Below are 18,645 nucleotides of genomic sequence, written 5' to 3' on the forward strand. Positions count from 1 at the left end.
GCACAAATGACACAGACTTGGTAATGTTTCAGAGTCTTTTTTTCACAAATGGAGAAAAGGCAGGCCAGGCCACAGTGACTTCCCACGGGGAAGGATTTCCAGGCTGTCCCACGCACAGCTTCAGGCTACCATAGCTACTTCCTCCGCTTGTATCTATCAAGAAAATTGGCAGCATTAAGCCCAACCCCTGGACCCGTCCCAGAAAAAGGCTTCCGATGCAGGCACAACCCCGGACCCTTGCTAAGCACAGCCGTTACCTGGATTTGGATTTAAAGTTTCCCCCTCGCCTCTGGTGAGGCAAGCCTAGCTTTTTCCTTTCTTCAAAGGAAGGCCTGTGGGAGAAGATGAGACGCTGAGGCAAGCTGGCGATGCAAAGGTCAGGCCCCATCGTGTGGGCTGGTAGAAAACAACCCAGCTGGGGAATATGGTAGGAGTGGGGGCTCTTCCTTCTCCACCCCAACCCCCACCTCTTCCTCCTGTAACTAATATATGACCTGGGGTGCTCAGGCCCTCCCCAGCCCAGGCATTGCCAGAGCAGAAGCACGCCAAGATTCTGTCCACATCCTAAAGGATATAGGCCCTGAGATGTTGGATCAGGCCCTCAGCGTGCTCCACGTCTGAACCTGAAAATGTCACGGGCAGGAGGGGCATACGCTAATGAGCCACACCTCTTCGTATTCTCACCCTGGGGTCCACAGAGGGCCCATGGATTTGGGAAGGAGAGGACAACGGGGTGGGGCGGGGGTGGGGGTGGAAAGGAATCCTAGCTTTCACCAAAATCCCTATGGGCTCCATGGGGCTCCAGGCCTACCCAGCTCGATACTGCTTCAGGGCCTTCTTGCTGGTGTTTGTGAGCTCCTCGTCAAACACTGACTTCTTCGCCTGCTTCTGCTTCTTAGCTGTGCACAGAGAGAACGGGTAATAAGTGACGGTGTCAAGCCAATGGCTCCAAGCTCGGTGGATGCTCCAACTTGGCGATTCACTGACATGGGGGCAGCTGTCAGATGCCAGCAGGAACGTGATGAGGACCCAGAACCAGGTGTTCCCACAAGACGTGAACCCCTTCTATCAGAAATGTGCCCAAAGCTTGTCTTCATTCTGCCCTTACCAAGCTGCCTCAGGCAGCAGCAGTTAAGTACTTGGGCCCTAGAGTCAAAAAGACCTGGGTTTAAACCTGAGTTCTGTCCACTACCCCAGGTGCCACTTTCATTAGCGCCAACAAGAGGACAGCTGTATACACTGGGACATGATCACTCAAAAACTGTAGGTCGAGAACATCAAACCACCCCTCCAGGTTCTTTACCTCTGACCTAAATAGTGGTCTGAGTGGCTTTAAAAAAACAAAGGAAAAATAAAATGGACTTGGGAGTCTTTAGTAACAAGTTCATCTCAAACCAAAAAAAAAAAGTGGAGAATTCTCATCAGCCCTCACGCTCTCTCCCCGATCACAAGCTCCGGCCTGTGAGAAGTGTCCCTAAAACTCTCCCAGGCTCCCGACCCGCCTACCAGGGCCTCGGGCTGGCTCTTCCTCAGGCATTGCTCGGGCCCTCTTGGTCCTGCGGTTCCTTTTGGCTAGCCGCTCAGCAAACATCTGTGCCTTCAGGATTTCAAACTGGGACCTTTCCTCAGCCTGGGGAAACGGGAGGGGTGAACATGGAATATGAGGAGCCCTGCGCACCCCCTCCCATTGCGACCCCCAGCCATGCAGGGACCAGATGCCAAAGGGGAGGAGGTTGCTCACCGTCATCTCCCCCTTTTTCTTAGCATCCTTCATGAACTTCTTCCTTTTCTTCTTTCCTCTTAAGGCCAAGTCAAACTCCTGCAGAGCCTTGGCAACTGGGATGAAAAGAGAATGCGGGATTTCAGGAATCAATGTATCTGCCTTATCATCCGACAGCAAGCGACTTCAATTGAGATGGGGCCTAGGGCTGAAAACGACGAGCAGCAATCACGCTCTTCTGCTGCCACCACTGTCCTGCACACTTGTTCGACCAAAACCGGAGTCAACCATTTGAGACGTTATGTCTCCGGCTCTCAAGGATGAGGATTTAGCTCCCAAGGAGCCCTGGTGACGCAGGAGTTACTTGCTCTGCCTAGAACTGGAAGGTCAGTGGTCTGAATCCATCAGCAGCTCTTTGAAAGATGGGGCATAGATGTGGCAGTTGGCTTCCAAAAGATCTACAGCCTTGGAACCCAGACGGGGTGCTTCTATGTCCTAAAGGAACAGACTCGACGGCAGCTGAGTTTCATCCCCTCCACATCTTCCCACCAATACAGTTATCAATCAATTTATTGAACCCAGAAGTTTAATATTGATATATCCTTGTCATCAGGTAAAGCTGCCCTGGTGGCACAGTGGTTAAAGTCCTCATCTGCTAACCAAAAGGTCAATGGTTCAAACCCACCAACATTTCATGAGATGGTGTCCAGCTACCACTGTCACCTGCTCTGAAAGGGACCCCATTAGAAGGTCCTGGGTAGAATGCAAAAGAACAGAATGAAATGCAAAACCACCAAAGAGACCAGGCTCAGTGGAGTGGAGGAACTCCCCAAGACCCTGGTACTTAAGACACCCATCAGGTCTGGAACTGACCAACCCTCGGGCTGAACTTTCAGACAAACAACCGAGCAGTCTGTAAGGTGAAGCAGTGAACACTAGTGAGGTACATACACCTTCAAATCATCACCCACTCAACATCAAAGGGCAGCATTTACCCAAGGACAAAGTTCAGAGGGGTTAGGGACCAAGGCGAACCGGAGAGGAACCACATGGTCTACTGCAGTGGAGGAAAAGAAGTGAATGCGGATGAACTGCTCAAGGTCCCTCTCACCACCTGCTCTATGAATCCTCGCCATCGCACAGTAAAAAGTTAAAAAGACAAGGCCAGATGGACTGGTTGGCCCGAGACTGGAATAACTTAGAAAGCAATGGCCCTCAGACACCCTTCTGACCTGGAATTGAAGCCGTGCCCAGAGAGCACCTGTAGCCAAACAACAGGCAGGCCAATGAAAGTGCACAGGCACCCAAGAGAAAGGCGCTCCTTAGAACCATGGAGTATGCATGGTCAGATGGACAGCATCTGCCCAGAAGCCAAGATGAGTGGGCAGAAGGGGGAGAGACCTTGGGTGTAAGGAAATGGGGAGCCCTGGGCAGAGCAGGGAGCATGAAGACCAATGATGGGAGCCACACCGATGTCCCCGGGGCCCTTCATGTGCAAACCACAGAATGGGAAATGAACATTCACCTATAGCACAATAAACCTAAAACAAGATGTTCAATCATGAATATTTTAAAAATAAAGAGCATACCCTATAGGGCTGTTCTCCTCTGTTCTATTGGGTCCCTGTAGCTGGACCCAAACTCTACGCCAGTGGGGATCATTAAACAAAGGCACTTTCTTTCTTTAACACTTTGTTTCATTTTTGTTATTGCTAAGAGTAAGGGGAGTACTTCTTAACTGGCTGGACCACCTCTACAGAGGGCCACTGTGCAAGACCTAACAAACCTTGAAATGCACAGGCCTGTGCCCTGGTCATGGAGCTGCTGGGAGTTTGCAAGACTGGGTGTTTGCTGAACCGTGGAAGGCACAGGTGGAGGTGTCACTGTGTACAGAAGTCAGAGGGCTCTCAGTGTCCCTCAGCAGGGGATTAAAGCCAAAGACCTGTGAGTGGCTTGTCCATCCTGACTCACGGCGACCCTGTCAGACAGAGCAAAACTGCCCCACAGAGTTTCTAAATCTTTCCAGAAGCAAACTTGCATCTTCTCTCTCAGAGCAGCTGATAGATTCCAAGTGCCAATCTTTTGGTTAACAGGCAAGCACATAACTGCTGCACCATCAGCTCCCACCACCACCATCAAAACACACACTGTGGAGAGCGCGCCCGTCTTACTCTTCTCCTTCTTCCTCTCCTCTTTGGTCTGGAACCAGCTCCTCTCTGGCTCTTGCCCCGGGTCCTCCTTGCCCTTCTCCAGGAGCCGCTTGGCGGTGTTGATCTAGGAGACAGTGAGAGGAGATTGCTGTGGCCACGGCCTGCCACCGAACCCACCGCTGACTGGAAGCCACTGCCTGGTGGCAAAGGCTTGGCATGCTCATGGCCCCAGGCGCAACTCACCTGGGCTTCCGAATGCTGCATCTCCTTCTCCTCAGCCTCCAGCTGCAGGACCGAGTACACGTCCTTCTCCATTTTCTCAATCTTGTCCCGGAACTTGAGGATGACATCTGGAGAGAGGAGAATGAAGAGGACTCAAAACGACGGGCGACTGCTGAGAGGCACTGCCACTGGGTAGACCCTGATTCCATGTGATCCTGCGGGACTGCCCCACAGGCTGTCCAAGGCCGCCACATCGTTCTCCCACAGCGAGGCTGGTAGGTGTGAGCCGCTGACCTTTCAGGTGGCAGCCCAGTGCCTTGCCACAGCACCGCCAGGGCTGCTGACGTGCGGGCAGCAGGTGAGGAGAGTAAGGCGGATGCGTACTTCCTGACAAACATCTTGACTCCTGTGATGCCACAGAAAGCCGGCCTGTCGCTCTTGGGACAAATTCCCAATTCTGACCCGTTTCCCCGGCGCTCAGCAGGCCCAGTGCTCTCTGGCCCACGTCCCGTTTCTTTGGAGCCCCTGTGCCTGTCCTGTGGCAGGGCTCCAGGGCTCCGCAGGTCCACCATCCAGGCATCTGTACAGCGGCTTTCCTGAGAATCCCACCCCTTCCTGCACCACAGCCACCCACCACCAGTGTGGAGGGCTCTCTCCCCCCAAGTATGACTGCTTGTTCTCTGCTGGAGCTCCAGCACACGGACGACACTCACAGGCCATAGACGCAGTTGTGCTCAGTGACGACGGCGTTCACGGACTGAATGAGGGAGGAGGAAAGGCCTGAACGCTCGGCGCTGAGCGTGGAGGAGAAGGAACAGAGGGACGGGGCTGCCTCTATTCTACCAACTGCTCTTTACAAAGGTGACTCACTTGTGACCTGTCCCGCTCTGCCCCCGTGGGAGTGGGGACTCAGGGTGAGTCTCACTGGGAGTGACTGTTTTCTAGGTGCTTGAAGGATAAACAGACTGACATCCTAGGGCCACCTGTGGTGAATACCTATTAGCTTTGAAACTTCAAAAGAGATGCGCTCTCTGTGGGCCTCTGCCCTGGCGGTGCTGTGGTGCAGCTCTCCCCCGCCCCCGCAGGCGAAGACTGAGGCCGTGGGAGCCACAGAGCCGCCGCCTCGGTCCTGCAGGTTGGCTCTGAGAGTCAGACTCAGCTCAGAGTCGAAGAAAATGAAAGATGCAAAGAGAAGGAGCCCTGACCTCCCCTCCACTGCTGCCCCGCCCACAGGAAGGGGTCAGTGGGGGCCTGGCTACAAAAAGGCCTTGCTCTTTGCCTGAAGGCTGGAAAGATCACTTGCAGCTGGGGGGTGGGGGGAGAAGTGGCAGAGAGGTGAGTGGGGAGCTGCCTCAGAGCTAGCATCCCCCTGGGCCATGACTGCAAAGCCCTCCCCTGTCTACAGAGTTGATCCTTGACACTGCCTGCCCCACCCCCTGGGCCTGACTGGTACCACTCACCTTGGGGCAGTATCCGGGCCTTCACAGGGGCCTTGGCCGCCTTCACAATCTCCTTCAGCATCTTCCTCTCCTCCTCTCCCACCAGGGACACAGAGCGCCCTGCCCGGCCAGCCCGCGCAGTCCGCCCCACGCGATGGACATAGTGCTTGGTGGTGTTGGGCATGGTGAAGTTAATGACCTGGGAGGCACAAGGGAACCGCCAGTCAGACCTGCACTGAGGGGAAGCAGGGCTGTGCCAGGTGGCTCAGGGGCCCCTTTCCCAAGCTCGGGGAGAATGGGCCTTGCTCACCGTTTTGACGCCATCAATGTCAAGGCCACGGGCTGCCACATCAGTGGCCACCAGGATGTCAATCTGTTCATCTTTAAAGCGTCTAGAAACAAGTCACCCACAGAGGTTCACCCAGGGCCCTACTCCGGCAGAGGGCAGGGTGGGGTAGGCACAGGGCATCACACCATCCTCACACTAGCCCAAGTAGAGAGGGTGCAATTCTGTGCCAATATATGGGAGCAGGGGCTTTTGCACATTCGCTTGGGAACCACAGAGCTAGACTGGGGGAAAGAGCAAGTGCAGAAAGGCTGGTGATTTTGAACTGCTAACCTTGCATTTAGAAGCCCAAAGCATAACCCACTATGCCACCGGGGCTCTGGTCTGTTCTATTTTAAGGCCACCAAAATCATAACTTCCTCATGGAACAGACACAGCACGGGGCAGAGCAAAACACATGCCCAAGAAACAGCTGCAGGCTGAGTCTGACTCCTGTTCTCCTAGGCCTGGCTAGGCTCACTGTGCAGGAGGCTGTCTGCGGGACACTGGCCACGCCACATCTCTGAGGGTGGAGCTTCCTGTTGTGCCAGCCCCCGCCCTCACCCCCAGTTCCCTTGGGGTTCAAGCACCACATGAGCTTAGGAAGCCGGAGGCCCGAATAGATGGGAGACCCGACTGCATAGGGCTCAGAGCAGTGTTTCTAAATTGGGTAACAGAAGGCTCTACCTGTTCATGGTCGCCCTAACCCAGCCTTCCGGATGGTGGGGCGCCCTCTGCCCAGCCCCGCCTCTCCTTACCGGAGGGCCTCCAGCCGCTGTGTCTGGGACAGGTTCCCGTGGAGCTCGCCCACCTGCAGCCCCAGGAGCCCCAGGAGGATGTGCATGCGGTGGGCCTGCTTCTTGGTCTGGGTGAAGAGCATCACGTGGTCAGTGAAGGTTCTCGTCAACAGAGCTGCCAGGGAGCAAGAGCAAGCAGGCAGTGGTCATCAAGTCTCCTGGGCAGCCACACTGCCCACCACCCTGCAAGATGCCGATGCTACTCCTGGCACAGAGGAGGCAGGCAAGCCTCAGTCTCAGAACCCAAATTGCAGGGTGGAGGCAGTAAGAACAGGAAGGTGCCATGGCCAAACAGCGAGCCCAGAGGCAGGGTGACCACCAGGGCACTCGGAAGTTAGCCGAGGCACAGCGGAACAACAGGAGGGTCCTGAGCAGGGCGGTCGTGCAGAGCGTTTCCAGTCCCCATACGTGCAGGGAGGGCTCACCCAGGGAGAGCAGCTAGGAGGTAACCAGGGATGGGGAGGGGGGCCAAGAGATAGGAAGTACGGGGCAGTGGTGGCAGGGTCTGGGGTGAGGGAGCAGAGGGGCTAGGAAGATGGGGATGTCTAGGCATAGGTCAGAAGCCCACCCTCCCAACCTGCCCTGGAGCTTCACCTGCCACGATGGCCTCCCGGTCCCCCTCCCGATTGGGCCGGATGCGGATGAACTCCTGCCGCAGGAAGGGCGCCACGTCAGTGTTGCTGTTGACGAATATGCGGACGGGACTCTTCAGGGACACAGAGGCCAGGTCCTTCACCTGCCGGGCGCAAGAAGAGTTCGCCTCTGCAAGCAGCTGGGCAGGGCCCCCCTGGGCTCACCCCCACACCACCACCCCCCACACACCTCGTCCGTCATGGTGGCCGAGAAGAGCATGGTCTGGCGGTGGTGGGCACACATGCGGATGATCTCCTTCATCTGCTCCTCGAAGTACTCGTCCAGCATCCTGACAGCATTGAGAGGGAGGGAATGCAAATCTGGTTGGGGACTCCTCTGGGGCAGGGCAGCAGGCAGGCCTGTGCTATATGGCCAGCACTGGGGAGCGGGGCGGGTCAGTGGGAGACTTGGGTTCCTCTCCCAACCAGTGGATCCCAAGCGTAGCCACCATGGCATGCTGCTGCGATGCCCCACAGGTTTCAACAGAGCAACCAGATGCAGACAGACAAAGGAGAAAGGTCAGGCAATCAATCTCCTGAGGGAATGTCGGCCAGAGAAAGTCCTGTGGGTTGGAGGCCTGACTGTGTTGTGGATGAGGCTGCCGTGAATCATAGGCTAAGTCCACACTAGTTAACCTCTTTCTCATGGAGATGCATTTGGATTGCACCAGCGTTTTCATTCTGCCACCTGTCCTTCCGCTGAATGACTGACTCACAAGCAATTCCACTGAGCACCTCACCCCGAAATACTCCAGCACCTATGTCCCAGGAGCCACAGCCTCCACAGCCAATGTCAGCGTCAAAGTCACAACATTTAACAGTTCTTGAGCAACACCTGAAATCAGGCTCGGTCATATGTTGGCCAGCGTATAATCTTTCACCTTTAAATTCAGGCACTCCGTTTGGTTGCCATGCCTCTTTCCAAACCAAAAAAAAAAAAAAAAATTCAAATCCACTGCTGTGCCGACTTCAGGGAGACCCTAGAGGATGGAGCACACCTGGCCCGTAAGCTTTCCGAGGCTGTGAATCTACTGCAGCGGATTGTGGCACCTTTCTCTGCTGAGCAGCTGGGGCCCACACTTCAGTTGGGAGCTGACTGCTTAATAAAACTCTGTGCCACCAAGATTCTCGAGTGTCCACCCATAAGGAAAAGTCTCCTCACTCCGGTCCTTTTTTGGGGGGTGGGGGGGGGTCGTTCATGGCCCTGACACTCTGGAATCATCAAGGCTGCCATTTGGGAAGCTCCCTCACTATCAGGCCCTACCCTGTGTGTCCTGGTGAAAGGGCTCAGACACAGCCCTGGGGCTGCCCATGAGCTGCACTATCCCTGACCCTGACCGCAGTCTGCCCCACTGGTCCCCTTGGGTCTGCCTGCTCTCCCAAGCCCCTCAGGACCTTGCTCCTTGTCAATACAGCATCTGAGGGCAGAGGTTGCACCAGCGCCAGTGGTGGCCCTGAATAGGTGCATCTCCTTAGGCCAAATCATACTTCCAGAGCCTTCCCTGACCCCTGGGAGATCCTGGGCATTTTCCAAAAGGCAGGCTAGCATCCAGGGCACAGCCTCTGGGACCAGCGGGCGGGCAGGCAGGCGGGCTCACACTCCTCAGGACTACCTGTCAGCCTCATCCAGGATGAGCACCTCGATGCTGCTCAGGTGGAAGGAGGGGCAGTTGTGGAGGTGGTCGATAAGCCGGCCCGGCGTGGCGATAAGGATGTCAGGTGCAGCCCGGAGAGCAGCTTCCTGTGACTTGACGTCCAGGCCACCTACAGAGAGCCCCCCCCCTCCCAATTCAATCTCCACCCGAGCTTCCTGCCCACCTGCCAGGTCAGGTCCTGTGCCAGGCACTTCAGCGAGGTAGTGGCCAGACCAGCAGGCTCCCTGCTCGTGTGGGCTGTACAATATCCCGGGAGGGCCAGCACTTCATACCAACTGTTCCAAGTGCAAACCCAAAGGAAAACGAGGGCACCAAAGGCTTGCAAGCAGAATGGCACGACCGCCCGGAGGTAGGGGACAGCCGGGCACTGGCCAAGCCCCTAAAGGGGGTACAGCAATCAGCCAGCTGCCAGAGCAGGGCTTGTACTGCACACTTCTCCTCAGACACTTGGGGCCGCCAGAGACAGTCACAGAGGGTAAAATGAAGGTCAGGGACAGGCCCTCGCATCACCCCGGAAAAAATGATGCTCCCCAACCACCTTTTGGGTTTTTTTTCAATTAATTTTTACTTTTTCCTTCTCGATCTCACTTAAGTCCCATCAGCCCCCTGCCTCCACTCTCCACTCTCCTCCCGGGCTGTGACAGGCCGCAACCTGCCCTTCATAAGGCGCCTTTCCCGACCCTGCCACCCTCCACCAGGCCAGGGTCCCTCCGCTGGCAGGAGACTCACCCACAGCCAGACACGTGGTGATGTTACAGAACTGGGCCAGCTGCTTGGTGACGGAGTGCACTTGGATGCCCAGCTCCCGGGTGGGGACCAGCACCAGGACTCGGGTGACGGCAGCCTGGCGGGGCTTGTAGATCAGCCGCTCCAAAACCGGCAGGGCGAAGGCAGCGGTTTTACCTGGAGGGCAGGGTAGAGGCAAGCAGAAGGGGAGGGCTCCTGCTCAGCTTGTCTCTCAAACTCGGAAGGAAGTCCGACTGCCCCAGGCCCGTTTCCCAGCCTTCCACACTCTTTCACTCGGTTCCCCACAAGGTCAGGTGTTCAAAACCACCACTTGGGGAGACAAAGGTGGCTTTTAACTCCTGCTCAGAGTTACGGTCTTTGTGAATGTATTGTCATCATCATATGTGCATGTATGTACAAATGTGCCTGACACAATTGATGTATGGATTGCTAAGGAAGAATGCAGACAGGAAACACAAGAAGATGGGGAGCGTGGGGCTCTAGAGAGGGGTCACAGTGAATGAGATAGAGGAAACTGCGGAGACCTGTGAGACCTGCGGAATGTAAAACAAGTCATCTGCCCAATATACTTCCACCCAAATTGTAAGAAATAAAAAGAGTTACAGTCTTGGAAACCCACGGGGCAGGTCCCGCCATCGCAGGGAGTCGATGTGAGTTGGCGTGGACCCTGTGGTGTCTTGACTTGACAGCTGACTTCACAGCACAGACCCTTCTCCACCCCAACCCACAACCCTGACCCCCACTGCAGTCAGCCTTGTGAGACCCCGGAAGGACGCGTAGTGCTAGTTTGGCTACTTCCTGTGAATCAACAATTGTTCCAATAGAGAGAAGTTCCTCATCGCCTAGATTCTACCATCCTGTCTCACTTTGGGGTGGTTAAAAATATTGTTGTCAACACTAACAAGGTTGTCCGTCATCAGTATAGGCACATGTGAAAATGCATACTCAGGCATGTTGGGAGCCCCAAGACGGCACCAACAGGGAAAATGCTGACCACTAGCTGCAAGGTCAGAGGTTCAAATCCACCCCAAAGGGTCTCAGGAGACCTGCCTGGCCCTCTGCTTCTGAAAGTCCCACCTGTGAAAACCCAATGGAGCCCCTCGAGCCTGCCCACCTGGGTCACCACCTGGGTCACCCGTGCGTGGGAGCAAACTCTGCAGCAAGAGGCCACCACAACAAAACCAGACTCAAGTTCAACTTCACTGACCCGGTGCCCTGGAGTGGAGGCTGGCTCACAGTGTCCCTACCAGGACAGGACAGAACTGCCCCTGTGGGTTTCCAAATCTTGTCACTCTAAGGGGGTGGAAAAAGTCCAATCATTCTCCCAAACTTCATTGAAAAAGCAACAAGCTCAAACTCCCAGTGCACACTCTGCCTCTAGACACACAAAGACCATTTCTGTGCTGACAGAAGTGTGGAGTTTTTCGTAGCCCTGTAGTTGACGAATGGGGAAACAGCTATGTGCTTTTCTGCGTTTGAGTAGAAATGCATTCCTATTACATTTGCATTTGAAAAAAAAAATAAGTTTAGAAGATAGCCATAAGCCCTGGTTGGAGTGCGGGTGGGGAGTAGGAAATGGGGAGATTTTCACTGTGGACCTTTCTAAAGGGGACGATTTTCCAGGCACGTTCATGAATTCTTTAGTCAGCAACAAATCCAGAAGTAAAGACACTACAGGCAGACCTCTGAAGTACTGCATGTTCGGGGCCAGACCACTGCAGTAAAGCGAGGCGAGTGAGCAGGCCTGTCTCAGGGCAGTGGGCATACAAGTTACATTACACGACGCTAGTCAGGGAAGGAGCCCTGGTGGTGGAGTGGTTACACACTGAGCTGCGGTACACACCTTATGCAGTTCAAAACCAGCTGCTCCACCAGAGAAACACGGGCTTTGTACTTCTGTGTAGTCAGTCTTGGGAACTCAAAGGGGCAGTTCTACCCTGTACTACAGGCTCGGTAAGAGTCTGCGTCAATTCAACGGCAGTGCATGTGGTTTGGTGTAGAGCAGTGGTTCTCAACCTTCCTGATGCGGCGACCCTTTCATACAGTTCCTCATGTTGTGGTGACCACCCCCACCCCCCCATAAAATTATTTTCATTGCTACTTCACCACTGTCATTTTGGTAGTTATGAATCGGGCAACCCCTGTGAAAGGGTCATTCAGCCCCCAAAGGGGTCTCGACCCACAGGTTGAGAACCTATGGTTTAGTCTACGAGGACTAGCCCTGTGGCTTCGCATATTGGACTGCTAACGGCAAGGTCAGCGGGAGAAATATGAGGTTTTCTACACCTGTAAAGAGTCACAGTCCCGAAAACTCACAGGTGCAGTTCTACCCTGTCCTGTAGGGTCACTCTGAATGGGCATGGACTGGCTGACAGTGAGCTTGGTTTTTGAGCTTTACAGCGGGCGACTCATTAGTCTCGTCAGTTGTCCTCCCAGCTTCGGGCAGTAGCTGAGGAGATCTCATCCCAGTCTCCTCTGCATGGCGGCTAGCACTGCCAGCAATGGGGGCAAGCAGTCCAGGCTGGATGCCAGCTCTTTCCAGTCTCTCCCCAACCAGTGGGCTCCCTTCCCGCCATCTCCCTCCAGGCACAAGCACAGGGGACAGAAACTAACAGTCTGGGAGGAGCTGTGATGAAGAAAAAATGTAGAAGCTGGTCAACTCCAGGTCCCAGGAATGGGCAAGAGCCCCAAATCCACACTACTTGCTGCCACCTTGATCCTGACTCCAGGAACCAACTACCGCCCTCCGAAGAGAGTCTAAGACCAACACTTTCCAGGAGCAGATGGCCAGGCCTTTCTTCTGTGGGGCCCTGGGATGGGCTTGAACCGTTAACCTTCCAGTGATCAGTTGATCCCATAACCGTGACACCCCAAATCTTCACAAGTCACTGAGACTCAATCCAGTCTAAACTGCTGTGAACCTTTTTTAAAGAAGGGACGACATTAACAAATTGGCCTTTGGTTGTCACCCTGGGTTCCTCTTGCTCTTACCTGTCCCAGTGGCAGCACAGGCACAGATGTCCTTCCCCAGCAGGCCCACGGGGATACACGCCTTCTGGATGGGGGTGGGCTGCTTGAAGCCCATGGCGGAAATGGCCTGGGGAAAACACAGTGCCAGGGGGAAGGAGGCAGCTTCTAGAACAGGTGTGGATCCCACCAGCCCCGTCTCCTCCTCCACTCCTAATCCCTCCTATCCCCCAGGCCTAGGTCTAGGCCAGTAGTTCTCAACCGTGGGTCACGACCCCTTTGGGGAGTCAAACGACCCTTTCACAGGGGTCATCTGATTCATAACAGTAGCAAAATGAGTGAAGTAGCAATCAAAATAATTTTATGGTTGGGGGTCCCCACAACATGAGGAACTGTATTAGAGGGTTGCGGCATTAGGAAGGTGGAGAACCACTGGTCTAGGCGCTGGGCTGCAGCAAGAAAGCCCTAAAATGAAGCCTCCCTAAGACGCATGCAGGCGATGCACCGCAAATAAACACGGCCTGCATCAGGTATACGGATCCAAAAAGACCCACATCACAAAGAGAGGACTTTCTGGGAGAAAAGTATGTCACCAAGGGAGGTGATGAGCACAGGGGGACACAGGGCGGAGCGCACTAGACACTGCTCACTGAGTCATTAGGAAAAGGTCACACTGAGCAAGACACTAAGTGGTGCGTGAACTCTGAGTGTTCAGGGCTGAGGGAACAGCACGTGCAAAGGCCCTAAGGAAGAAGGCTGCCTGACCTGCTTGAGGGTCAGCAAGGAGGCCAGTGGGGCCTGAGCAGAGCAGGTGTTACCAGGCACCATCAGAGGGAATCAGAAGGGGAAGGGCCTTGTAGGCTCCTGGAAGCACTGTAGCTTTTCCCTCAAGTCAAGCTGGGAGCCATCAGAGGGGCTTGGAGAGGAGGGACAGGTCATCATTGATTGTTCGAGAGGGTTCTCAGACAGCCGTGAGCTTCAGAAGAAAGCAGGGCAGCCCATGGGAGGGGGGGGGCGGGCGACAACCACCATCCCACCACTACCACAAAGCCACTACCTTCAGCAGAGGTCGGGAGAGGTTCATGTCCTGGAATGACAGGTTCTCGTCATACTGAGAGGCGTCTTCAAAAAATCCTCCTGCTTCCTGCACCACAAAATCGACCACAGAGACTGGGAATGCAGCCCGGTCACCCGTCAGGTCGCCAACAAGAGCCGCATGCTGGCTGCCAAGTCCTCACTCACCTGTCCCTTCTTCCTCTTCTTCTTCTGCTCCTTCACTTTGAGCATATCTATGGAGAAAAACACAGCTAGCGGCCAGGCTTCTACGGACACGGTCCCCAGTCTGCTAGACACAGCTCAGTGGCTTTCCTCTGAGTCCCCGCCAGGACCCTGTGAGACCAGTCTGATGGCCCGAAAGAGGCTCTAAACAATGGGTTTCCACACAGCCAAGAGGGGGTCTTAAACATTAACCATGGAAATGCAGGAATTCCGACAGGAAAGCAAGCGGGGCCCTTTCCACTTCTCCCTCCGGTTCTTCTCACTGTCACCTCACCTGCTTTGGTGAGGACGCTCTCCTCAGCAGAGGAGTAGTCCGTCTCCGATTCCTCCAATTCCTCTTCTTCTTCTGAGCCTTCCTTGTCTCTCCCTCCCAAGTCTCCCTGCCCCGCGGGCTCAGAGCTGCCCTCTGCGGCTTTCTCCTCCGACTTCCCAGCCTCGGCTTCCTTCTTTTCTGACTTCCCAGCTTTGGCTTCTTTTTCCTGGGAAGCAGCAAAAGCAAACCAGGACAGCTACAAACACGGGAGAACCAGAACCCAAGGCAGTGAGCCCGCTGTCCCGCGGAGACACCCCATCTACACAGCCCAGTCCAGGCCCCCAAAGAAACGGTGGGGAACTTGCTGAGAGACGACTCGGGGCTCAGTGGCAGAGAGAAGCCTCGGCCTCCCGCCCTCACCTCCGTTTTCCTCTTCTTTCGAACTTTCTCAATCTTCTCATCTAGCGTCGTGGCTGCTCTCTGAAGATAAAAATTGAGAGGAAAATGAAATAGGCACGTGAGGAAGAGCAGACAGGAGGAGTCAGAAGGAAACGTAACAATGATTTGTTTGTCTTGGGATAGGTGAATCAGACAACATGCATTCAAAAAGTGGTCTCTTTGTGAAAACAATGAAAATTAAAAGGCACCAATGAGAATGTCTGCATTCTCGAAGCTTCCTATTCAGAACACTAATGACCAAGAGACGCCCTGTTCTATCTGAATGCTACTTGGAAAGACACTTGCCCTTGCCAATCAGCATGACAGAGCCTACATGGATTATAATTAATTGATGCCAAAATCCAAACATAATCAGGTATTTCTGCATATTGTTGAAACTTTAAAAAGGATAATAGTAAAAATCAAAAAAAGGGCGGGAACGAATCACACAACTACACATACCCCTCCAGGGGGAAGAACAACAGAAACCATGGGGGAAGGGAGACAGTGGTCGGTGTGAGATATGAAAATAATAATAATTTCTAATCTATCAAGGGGTCACAAGGGTGGGAGGGATGGAGAGGAAAAAAAGAGGAGCTGATACCAATGGCTCAATAGAAATTGTCTAGAAAAGAATGATAGCAACATATGTACAAATATGCCTGATACAACAGATGTATGGATTGTCATAAGAATTGTAAGAGCCCCCAATAAAATGATTTTAAAAAAAGCCTGTTGCCACTGATTTTTTAATGTCCACCAAAAAAAAAAAAAATCAAGAAATCTTTGGTACATCACTAAGGTAAATGTGAGCTCAAAAGTCCCTTCCCCAAGAAGGACGGGAATGGGCATTTTGGAACTGGTGGCACTGTACAATGAAGGACATATGGCTATTTCTAATACTTCTGAACCTCATCTGCACGTCCATAAACCTGTTCCTAGGTAGAATCTGCAATCTTGAATCAAGGCAGTGGATTAGTTGTGACCACCTGTCTCCACCTGTCCAAACTGCACTACACATTTCCACAGGATCCCCCACATCTGCTGGATACAAGCAAATGGAAGACAGAGATGTTCTGGTTTGGCCCTGAAGATCACTGGCCAACGTTAAAGCCCAAAGGCTCTGTTTGCCTCACCTTCTTCTTGAGCTGGCTCAAGACATCAGCCATGGCCCAGCTGCCATCGTACAAGCCCTCCTTCTCAGTGAAGACAAAGTCGGGGTTGAAATCAGCACTTCGGTTCTTCTGCAAAGCTTTCTGTCTTCTGCCCAGCACAATGGGCCCCTGGGAAGAGGGAGCGGGAGGGTGACCAACAAGACATGGGGCTGAGATGAAAGAACACTGGAAGAGGAAAAAGGAAATAAAGGTCCCGGGTAAAAGAATAGAAAACAAAGTTTGAGATCCCAAGCCAATGGGAAATAGGGAGTGGGAAAGGATCTAAAAGAACAAATTATCATGGAGAGAAAATGTTTTGAGAAACGATGTACAAATGCGCTTTACACAATTGATGTGTGTATGGATTGGGATAACAGTTGTATGAGCCCCTAATAAAATGTTAAAAAAAAAAAGAACAAATTATCTTTAAAATATATTAGAGAAAAAAGGATGTTTCAAAAAGAAAATCCGGGTGAAATAGAAAGCAGCACCCCTCAAAAAATGCCGAAATAAATCCAAATATGTCAAGGAATAACAATAAATATGGACACAAATCATCAGATGAAAAAGATAGATGGTAGATTTTTAAAGCCAGCTGTTTACAAGAGACATACCTAAAACTTTCAAAAGTAAAATAAACTTGGAAGAAAAAGAAAATGACAAACAAACAGCAAAGGACAAGCTGATCTGGCTAGATTAGTTTTAACAAAACAGACTTAAGGTAAAACGCAACATTAGAAACAGTGTCCCTCTCTAAAGTGTTGAAGTGTAAGAATGCCACTTTGAGGACTAAAGGGTTATGATCCAAGGCACGGGTTTGGTTTTTTTCTCCAAAACCTTTTTATTGGGAGGCAATACAGATATCATAGCATCCCATAGTTCAATCACATCAAGCAGGATCGTACAATTGCTACCAATCAGGGCATGGTATTTTTGAGCACCTCATATGCATGTGAAAGTTGGGGCAATGAACAAGGTGTTCTCAACTAAGGCTCTAAGCCTGGATGGAAACAAACTCCTTTCTCACAAGGAATGCCGGGGGAGTGGTTTGAACATGGATCTTTCAGGTTCTGTTCAGCACTTCCACTGCACCACCAGGGCTTCTTCTACAGAGGGCAGCAAGCTAAAGAAGGTTCATGTTTTGCCCAAGATGACTACGTGATAGAGAGATCCAAGTCCTGATACTTCAGCTTCAGAGTGCAAGCTCTTAACCGCTATTCAACAATGCCGCTTCACAGACTGACATGTAACCAGAAATTGTCCACAGTACGTGGGTGGTACCACAGAGGAGTGATGGGGTGTGGGGTGGGGATGAAAGTGTCAGGAAAGGCTTCCAGGATAAAGTCATTTATTACACTCAATTTGGAGAGCTGGCTAGAGGCCTCTAAGGCAAAGCAGAGCAGAGGGAAGCGTGTGGCAGGCACAGGAACGGAAGGAGGACCAATCCAGGATGAAGCCGTCTCTCATGGATTCGATGAGATGGCCTACTCAAGGTGAGAGGGTCAGAATAAAGAATACGCAGGTTTCTGATCGTGTTCTCATCCTTGAGAGGGAACCGAGGGAGAAGCGAGGTGGACAGGTGAGCTAGACGACCCGTTCTGTGTTGTCGGAGGTGACTTGTCAGAGGTAACCCATGGGATGGTGTTAGCCGAGTGTGTGAAAGACCTGCAGGGGGAATGTCAGGTTGCAGGTTGAACGGCAGGCCCCCTTTTTCTCGACAGCAGTGATCCCTGTTTAATTGCCACATTCCTAGTGTCTGGAAGCTCCTCGTTCATGCCAACATACGCTTCATTCAGAGGGCACCCTTCCCCATCTTGTCCAACGCTCAGCGCTGGGTAGCACCGCACACTGACTTAAGGAATGGAAGGCCCGGGGTTAGAAACCAGGCCTGACGTCCCTCTAGCCGGATTACATAGCAGTTCGGGACAAGGAGGATGGGTACGCCGAGGAGACACGGAGCGGCGCGGAGCGGCGGGAATGCTCGTGACGAGCTAGCCGAGGAAGGACTTGGGGTCCTGGCCGGACCTTTCCTTCTCAGGACACCTCCGGGCCGGCAGGAAGCACCTGGGGAATCTCGGGGCGGGGAAGGAGCCAAGGACACTCCAGGGGCCAGCACGGGGACCCTGCTCCCGCCTCTGGGCAGCTCGTACCTCCTCCTCCTCGTCGTCCCCGGAGTCGGACTCCGGCTCCAGAGGCACCTCCTCATCATCGCCTATGGTCGGGACTAACCCCAGCTCCTCAAACATGCTGCCGCCGCTGCCACCCCCGAAAGCGAGCGCGGCGTGCCGTCCGGTCCGTAACATACGGCAACTTCCGCTTCGTCACTGCGCGTGCGTCCTTCGTCACTTCCGCTTTCCGAAGGGCCCCGCCAGCTCCTCCCCCCACCGTGGAGTGCACGCGGCAAACCCGGCGTGGTTTGGAAGCGATTACGTCAGGGGGCGGGGCTTGTTTTAGACAAGCAAATGCTATTGTCTCGGTGCTACGTAAACAACGAAAGCCGAAATTGATGAACTGTGTAAGCCCGGGAGAGCGGTTGACCTTGAGTGGCAGAATTACACTTACCAGCCAACTACCATTTGCTTGATTCGGACTCCCAGCGACCTACGCAGCAAAGAACTGCCCCGCTGGGTTTCCCAAATACTATTTACAGGGACATGTTCCAACTTTGTGTCACCCACTACGTCACCAAGTCTCCTTGGTGACGTATCAATGAGTTCTATTTTTCTTCTTGGGTCCCCGCGGCGCGCGCGTGCGCGCACACACAATACGTACCTATTCCAATCGGGGAAAATTAGCAAAAATGGAATTAAAACCAAACTCACTGCTATCAGAGAACTGCCTCTTTGGGTTTCAGACTAAATCTTTTTT

At 53.3% G+C, this 18,645-nt stretch overlaps 1 protein-coding gene across 1 annotated transcript; it reads right to left on the minus strand.

Moving 5' to 3' along the window:
- Positions 1-21: 21 nt before the first annotated feature.
- On the minus strand, positions 22-18,060 carry DDX27 (DEAD-box helicase 27). Its single transcript, XM_004698050.3, has 21 exons — positions 17,928-18,060; positions 15,760-15,906; positions 14,606-14,665; positions 14,207-14,411; positions 13,897-13,943; positions 13,712-13,798; positions 12,679-12,784; positions 9,670-9,843; positions 8,899-9,049; positions 7,476-7,575; positions 7,248-7,389; positions 6,615-6,768; positions 5,842-5,923; positions 5,553-5,730; positions 4,114-4,220; positions 3,892-3,994; positions 1,742-1,836; positions 1,507-1,630; positions 812-899; positions 258-332; positions 22-153 (listed from the first exon to the last, which is right to left on the minus strand). Exons 1-21 carry the CDS (start codon positions 18,021-18,023, stop codon positions 135-137), a joined length of 2,340 nt encoding a protein of 779 aa, XP_004698107.1. The 5' UTR covers positions 18,024-18,060; the 3' UTR covers positions 22-134.
- Between the last annotated feature and the right edge of the window lie 585 nt (positions 18,061-18,645).

Source organism: Echinops telfairi, unplaced genomic scaffold (assembly GCF_000313985.2).
Source record: "Echinops telfairi isolate 266 unplaced genomic scaffold, ASM31398v2 ScPeMD7_5592;HRSCAF=6446, whole genome shotgun sequence".
Taxonomy (NCBI): domain Eukaryota; kingdom Metazoa; phylum Chordata; class Mammalia; order Afrosoricida; family Tenrecidae; genus Echinops; species Echinops telfairi.

Excerpts from the sequence above, each read along its gene's own strand:
- DDX27 (XM_004698050.3), bottom strand. The coding sequence starts at position 18,023 with ATGTTTGAGGAGCTGGGGTTAGTCCCGACCATAGGCGATGATGAGGAG. Across the intron at positions 5,924-6,614 it reads CAGCGGCTGGAGGCCCTCCG|ACGCTTTAAAGATGAACAGA; the intron begins GTAAGGAGAGGC and ends ACTTGTTTCTAG. Across the intron at positions 1,837-3,891 it reads GGAGAGGAAGAAGGAGAAGA|TTGCCAAGGCTCTGCAGGAG; the intron begins GTAAGACGGGCG and ends TTTTCATCCCAG.